This window comes from Penaeus monodon, chromosome 26 (genome assembly GCF_015228065.2).
Source record: "Penaeus monodon isolate SGIC_2016 chromosome 26, NSTDA_Pmon_1, whole genome shotgun sequence".
NCBI lineage: Eukaryota > Metazoa > Arthropoda > Malacostraca > Decapoda > Penaeidae > Penaeus > Penaeus monodon.
The window spans coordinates 10490156-10497655 of record NC_051411.1 but is presented as its reverse complement, the minus strand read 5'-3'; the positions used below and the strand labels follow the sequence as shown (position 1 = coordinate 10497655).

The window sequence follows — 7500 nt, the reverse complement described above, 5'->3', positions numbered from 1 at the left end:
CTACTATTATTGCTACTACTACTGTTAGAACTACTACTACTACTACTCCTACTCCTGTTACTAAGACTACTACTACTACTATTCAGTTTTATAGCTAATGCTCTTCAAACATTAGCTTTAGGTTTCGCATTTTTAGTCGAAGACAAAGATGCCAAATTTCCCAAACTGAAAAGTACTTTAGATACATTTTCTTTTACGTAAACCACCGTAAAAATCCCACATTTTGAATACCCCCTCCCCCTAAAAAAAAAAAAAAAAAAAAAAAAAAAAAAAAAAAAAAAAAAAAATATATATATATATATATATATATATATATATATATAATAGATAGATAGATAGATAGATAGATATAGATAGATAGATAGATAAATAGATAAAATAAATAGAGAGATATATATATATATATATATATATATATATATAATATATATATATATATATATATATATATATATATACATACATACATGCATGCATGCATACATTTCCTATAATTTCACCAAATAATCTTTCAAATCCTTGCAGATGTTTCCGCACAGTCGAGAACTGTTATGAACTTCGCAAGCCTTTCGAACACGAGTTGTCAACCCAGGGTCTGCCAACTTGCGTCACCGACTTGCTTTTGGCCGCACTCAGCAAGCACGTCGACACCTGGTGCGTCTTTGCGAGTTGTGCGTGAGGGGGTTATTTGGCGAGGGGGTGGGGGTGGGGGGTGATTTTTTTTTGTGTATGTTGTGATTGTTATTTGGATGGAATTGAGTAGTGATGGTTGTGGTGATGATAGGATGATGGTAATGACGATGGTAGTGTTGGTGATAATTTTAATAATAGTGATGATGACAATAATAAAAATGATGATGATGATAGTAATAATAATAATAAAAATAATAATAATAATAATAGTTATTATTATTATTATTATTATTATTATTATTATTATTATTATTATCATTATTATCATCATCACAATCAATATTATCTACGTGATAACAAAAAATATAATACTACAATATGAACAACCAACATTAACGTTCACCCCACACCCTTTTCTCATTTCCCCTGACCTCCCCTGACCTGCCCTGACCTCATGCAGGATCGACGCCCTATACAAGGAAGAGCTGAAGAGTCCTCCCAGCGCCGCGGACTCCAGGGAAGTCGTGATAGAGGTTCCTACAGAGTGGCAAGTGTGGCAGGAGTCCTTCAGGAGAGCGGGACTCCTCACCAACCCTATCCTCAGTTTCTTGGCCATCTCGCTGCACACGTATCAGCCCATTCTGATGATGTGAGTATTGGTGAAGTAAATACTGGTGGCAAATGTAGAAAAGGTATGAATGGGAATGAATGTCTTCACAATGCAAGAGATGTATTTGGCCGGTTTCGATTATATCGTGTATTTCTAACGAAGATATAATCGAAACAGGTCAAATATATCTCTTGCATTGACAGATACTCATTCTCATTCATACCTTTTATACTAAATACGGTTGTTTTGGAATTAGAATCATCAACAAAAAACATGTATTATTGTTGTAGAAAGGAAATAGGGTGATGGGATATCGGTCGAGAAAGTTTATCCATTAGATAACCAAAGACTAACAGTCATAACACGGTAATCATCCAAATATGCCATTCGTAGCTACGTGAGTGAGCCAGTCATAACACCCTACTTGTCTCTCCCCCTTCCCTTTCCTCCCCTATCACCCCCTCTCATCCCCCTCCACTCCCCTCTCTTCCCTCCCCTCACCCCCTCCCCTCTCCCCACCCTCTTCCCCTCCCTTCCTTTTTTTCCCCCTCCCTTCCTCTCTCCTCACCCCTCCCCTCCCTTCATGTCTCCTCCCCTCTCTTCCCTCCCCTCCCTCCCTCCCTCCCTTCCCACCCCCCTCTCCTCCCTCCCCCCTCCACTCCCTCCCTTCCTCTCTCCTCACCCCCTCCCCTCCCCTCACTCCTTCCTTCCTCACCCCTCCCCTCCCCTTCCCTTCCTCTCTCCTCACCCCTCCCCTCCCATCCCCTCTCCTCACCCCCTCCCCTCCCATCTTTTCTCCCCCCCTCCCCTTCCTTCCTGTCTCCTCACCCCCTCCCCTCCCATCCTCTCTCCTCCCCTCCCCTCCCCTCCACCAGCGAGATGGGGGTCGACTACCTGTACCTGGTGATGCCGAAGCTCCTGACGGCGGCGCAGATGCTGGTCAAGCCCCTCCTGAACTTCGACGCTGACCAGGGCCTCCCGCTACAGAAGGAGGAGGTCTTGCCCGGCGCCCTCAAAGCTGCGTGGATGCTGTGCGATAATCTGAGCGAGATTAACAAGTGAGTTTGGATGAGGATGATGAAGTGAGTTCGGATGATGATAATGAAGAAATGATTAATAAGATTGTTTGTTTGTTTGCCACCCAGAAACGTTATTAAATGGTCTCTAAACCTTCGAAAATACTTCCCAATTATCCCCTTCCGCCAGACTGACCATTAGGAACGACCTGCTACAACATCTTTTAATTCTTTGATTTATTTGTTAGACGACCTTCTGAAATCTCTCTTTTCCCTAGACTGACCTGTTACAACGCTTGTCATCATTTCTCTGTTTATATATTAACCAGAAAACGTGCCAATGGCTCTTTTAAAAACTTCAAAGGGTTTTTTCAAAACTTCAGTAGCTCTTTTCAAAAACTCCAATGGCTCTTAAAAAAAAAAAAGAAACGATAGCTTTTTTCAAAACCCCAATAGCCCTTTTCAAAAACGTCCCAATAGCTCTTAAAAAAAACAATAGCTCTTTTCAAAACCCACAATAGCTTTTCAAGAACCCATACTTTTCAAACCCCATGTCTTCAAACACCCTAATAGCTCTTTTGCAAACCCAATAGCTTTTCAAAACCCCAATAGCTTTTTTTCCACAGAACCCAATAGCTCCTTTCAAAAACATCAATAGCTCTTTTCAAAAACACCAATAGCTCCTTTCAAACCACCCAATCACTTTTTCAAACCCATAGCTTTGTTCAAAACCCCAATGCTCTTTGTCAACACCAATAGCTCTTGCTCAAACCCATAGCATCTGTCAAACGCAATGGGCTCCTTAAAAACCCAATAGCTCTTTCAAAACTCCACATGGCTCTTCGTTAAAAAAAAACAATGGCTCTTTTCAAAAACCCCAATGGCTCTTTAAAAAAAAAACAATGGCTCTTTTCAAAACCCCCAATGGCTCTTTAAAAAAAAACAATGGCTCTTTTCAAAACCCCCAATGGCTCTTATCAAAATAAAACAATGGCTCTTTTCAAAAACCCCAATAGCTCTTTTCCAAACCTCCTCGATCCCTCCCCTCCGCCAGGCTGACCATCAAGAGCGACCTGCCGCAGCACCTGATCCCGCAGGAGTACCGCCACAGCTTCTCGAGCGGCCTCACCCACTGGCTGGCCCTGAGCAAGCACCTGGCCATCGGGGAGCTGGACCGCGAGGTGGCCCTGGACGAGTTCGTGGCCCTAGAGGATATGGAGGGGTTTAGCCAGAGCGCCGTGGGCGTGGGGGACCTCCTGTGGGGGCGGTGGGAGGTGGGGGTGGGGGTTTGGTTTCGCTAAGATTGGTAGATTTAGGGATATGCACACACAAGTGTGAATGCACATATATGCATACATGCACGTACACGGACAAGTGCACGCACGCGTACATAAACGCACACGTACATAAACGCACACGCACACACACACACACGCACACGCATACGCATACGTACACGCATACGCATACGTACACGCACACACGCACACGCATACGCATACACGCATACGCATACACACACACACACACACACACACACACACACACACACACACACACACACACACACACACACACACACACACGCACACGCACACACACACACGCACGCACATATATATCCATACATACATACATTCATAAATATCCTCCACAAAATCCGAAAAAGAACTGACATAAACAATAACAAAAATAACAGTAGATACTTCTTCAGCCTCATATGTCTTCCAGCCTCAATTTTCCTCCTTTCCTCATTTTTCCTTCAACCTCGTTTTTCCTGCTTTCCTCATTTTCCCGTCAGCTTCGTTTTCCTTTCTACCTCGTTTTTCCTCTTTCTTCATTTTCCCTTCAGCCTCATTTTCCCTTCAGCCTCATTTTTCCTTCTTTCTTCATTTTCCCTTCATCCTCATTTTCCCTTCTTTCTTCATTTTTCCTTCTTTCTTCATTTTCCCTTCAGCCTCATTTTTCCTCTTTCCTCAGCTGATGAAGCGCCTGTCGTCCGTGAGTTGGCCAGGAGGCGTCGGGCCAAGCGTGGAGGCCATGGACACCATCGCTGGCCATTTGCTGGAGCTTGTGTTGCAGTACAAGGCCAAAGTGACCGACGCTTATAACATGCGAGGAGGCTGCACTGACAAGATATCTGTTGAGGTTTGTTGCAAATGGTGCTTCTTTAATTTTTATTTTTTATTGTTTATTTATTTATTTATTTTTTTTCTTTTCATTTGTTCTTTTGTATTTTTTTTCTCTATACTTATTTATAAAACGATCGTTTTTTTATCTTTCTCTCTCCTTTGTTCTTGTTTTTTATTCCATCTGCCTACAGCGTAATATACATACCCTCGACATTATAAATATCATTTTCATGCTGACTGTGTTTAAGCCTCACATACACCAAGTTGCACAGCACAATTCTCTATCATTTTGCAACTGTCTCAGAACATCATAGTCGGAGTTACGGTCGGAAGTCGCGCAACACCCGAGCAACAATCCGGTTTTGGTTGCATCGTGTCTCTTGCCGTATTCTGAGAGAGTGGCGCAACATTCCAACAGCGAAGTCGCACAAAGACTGTCTTGCAACAGTTGTTAGCTAATCGAGAGACAATATCGCTGTATCTCCTCATGCGTTTAGACTCAATAGTCGCGCAACTCCATCTCATTTTTCTTGCAACTTGTCGCGCGACTCCCACTAGACCTCCGTCACTTTAAGTACACGAGGCTTCAAAACATCGAATATTATTCACCATTTTCATTCTGTTTCTAAAAGATACAATCAAACTAACCTGCAGGTGTGTGTAGTGGTACGAAACGTCGAGCATGTTTGTGACGAAACGAGGAAGCATCTCCTGCAGCTGTCCAGTATGTGCGTGGATCCCGAGTGCGACAGAAAAGCCTGGATTTGACGGAGAGGAGCAAGCAACTCCAGTCCTATATTGACGATAGCGCTGAGGAATTGTTGAAGACGGTAAGTGTCCTCGGTCTGTCTGTCTGTGCATTTATTTATCTGTCTGCCTGTGGATTTATTTACCAGTTTGTTTGTGTATTTATTTATCTGTCTGTCTGTGTATTTTTTTATCTGTTTGTTTGTGTATTTATTTTTTTATTTTTCTGTATGTCTGTCTATATGTCTATCTTTCTCCATTGTTTCTTTCTCTCTTTTTTTCTCTCTCTCTCACTTTCCTAATCTCCCTCTCCGCCTCGCACTCTCTCTCCTTCCTCCTCTTCTCTTTCCTCTTTCTCTCTCTCTCTCTCTCTCTCTCTCTCTCTCTCTCTCTCTCTCTCTCTCTCCTCTCTCTCTCTCTCTCCTTCCTTCCCTCCTCCTTTCCTCCCTCCCTCCTTCCTCCTCCTTTCCTCCTTCCTCCTCCCTCCCCTCCTTCCTCCTCCCTCCCTCTTTCCTTTCCTCCCTCCCTCCCTCTCTCCTTTCCTTCCTCCTTACCCCTCCTCCTCCTTCCCTCCCATCCTCCCCCCCTCTCTTCCCTCTCCCTTACTCCCTCCCCCTCCTTACCTCCCCCTCTCCTGCCCCCTCCTTCCCCCTTTCTCTCTACCTCCTCCCTCTCCCTCCCCTTCCAATCCTTTAAATAACAACCCTCTCCCTTTCTCTCTCCCTCCTTCAGTGCCTCCCTCACCTGGAGCAGATCCTGGAGAAGAGCGTGACGCGAGGGGGCCCCGAGATCGTGCAGAAGGGGCTGGAGGAGGCGCTGTTCCCCGTAGAAGACCGCCTTTACTTCGCCGAGCCGCTGCTGCACGAGCTGTGGGTCCGGCTGTTCCGCCACGCCATGCTGCTCAAGGAGGTCAACGTCAAGGTGAGGATAACGAGCCCTTTTTAGTTTTATTTATGTATTATTATTATTATTTATTTATTAATTATTATTATTATTATCATTATTATTATTATTATTATTATTATTATTATTATTATTATTATTATTATTATTTTTAAGAAAGGTGCGTTTTTTTTTTTTTTTTTTTTTGGGGGGGGGGATTTTGGGTATTCTGATGATGAGACAGGTAACGATAATGGATGCAATTTTATCTAGCTTTAAAATCAGGGGTCTGTGTTAAGATTACATCATCTGATTTTTTTTGATGATCAACACAATGCATGTTTGTCTATATAGATATATAGATAGATAGATAGATTAGATAGATAAAATATACAAGCATGTGTATGTGTGTATGTGCACGTAATCGTCCGTGAATTATCAAACAAACCAATTTCTTACCTTCTCGAGTTCATTGAATTCCACTGAAAGAGGCACCGAGGCAGCTGTTCCATCTGTGCTTCATCTCCCTTGCAGAGCGGATGGGGGGAAAACCCGAGGCTGCGAGGTGCTGACGAAGGGCCAGGGAAGGGCGGATCCATGACCAGCGACGAGGTGAGACGAGGGAAGTGGGAGGGGGGGGGGAGAGGAGGGAAGGGAGGGGGGGGGGGGGAAGGGGGGGGGGGAGGAGGAAAAAGGGAGGAAGGAGGAGAGAGGAGGGGAGGAGGGAGGGGATGAGAGAGAGGGAAGTATGGAGGGAGGGAAGGAAGGAGGGAAAGGAAGGAAGGGAGGGAGGGAAAGAGGGAGGGAGGGAGATGAGGGCTAAGGGAGAGAGAGAAAGAAAAAAAAAAAAAAGCATTGATCTCCCCCCACATACACACACACTTCCATAAACCAACCTCAAATCAACATCAAAACTGAATTAAACGATCCAGTAAAAAAAATAATAATAAATAAATAAATAAATAAATAAATAAATAAATAAATAAAATTGGCTCGTTTCCCTTTCCACAGACTACGAGACGTTACAAGAAGACTTAAAGATTCTCGGGGCGACGTCGGAGGAGTTAGTGGCTCTCTACTACCACGAACGACTCCGGCAGCAGGAGCGGGAGTCGTCCAGCGCCACCGCACCTTTTATAGTCGTCAACGTAAGTCGTGGGAGGCGATTGGTCGTTATTAATGCAAGTCGTTAATGGGGGGGGGGGGGTAATGGATGGTAATGTAAGTAGTAGGATGATGGTCGTTGATGTAAGTCGTTAGAAGGGACAGTGGTCGTTAATGTAATCCGAAAGGTAGTCGTTAATATAAGAAATGAATGGTAGTCGTCAGATAGATAGTTGTTATTATAGTCGTTGATATAAGAAATGAATGGTAGTCGTCAGATAGATAGTTGTTATTATAGTCGTTGATATAAGAAATGAATGGTAGTCGTCAGATAGATAGTTGTTGGTATAGTCGTTGATATAAGGCTTAAGGAATG

General features: G+C 43.7%; 1 protein-coding gene across 2 annotated transcripts in view; it reads left to right on the top strand.

The window, feature by feature from the left end:
- LOC119589906 overlaps positions 1 to 6087 on the top strand; it is a 10865-nt gene extending 4778 nt beyond the window's left edge. For both annotated transcript variants that reach the window (XM_037938549.1, XM_037938550.1), the window contains exons 4-10: positions 526 to 654; positions 1094 to 1282; positions 2119 to 2301; positions 3314 to 3526; positions 4240 to 4407; positions 5046 to 5221; positions 5871 to 6087. In XM_037938549.1, coding sequence (XP_037794477.1) covers positions 526 to 654; positions 1094 to 1282; positions 2119 to 2301; positions 3314 to 3526; positions 4240 to 4243 — 718 coding nt within the window. In that variant the 3' untranslated portion in view covers positions 4244 to 4407; positions 5046 to 5221; positions 5871 to 6087. The remainder of the gene's footprint in view (positions 1 to 525; positions 655 to 1093; positions 1283 to 2118; positions 2302 to 3313; positions 3527 to 4239; positions 4408 to 5045; positions 5222 to 5870) is intronic.
- The last annotated feature ends 1413 nt before the right edge of the window (positions 6088 to 7500 follow it).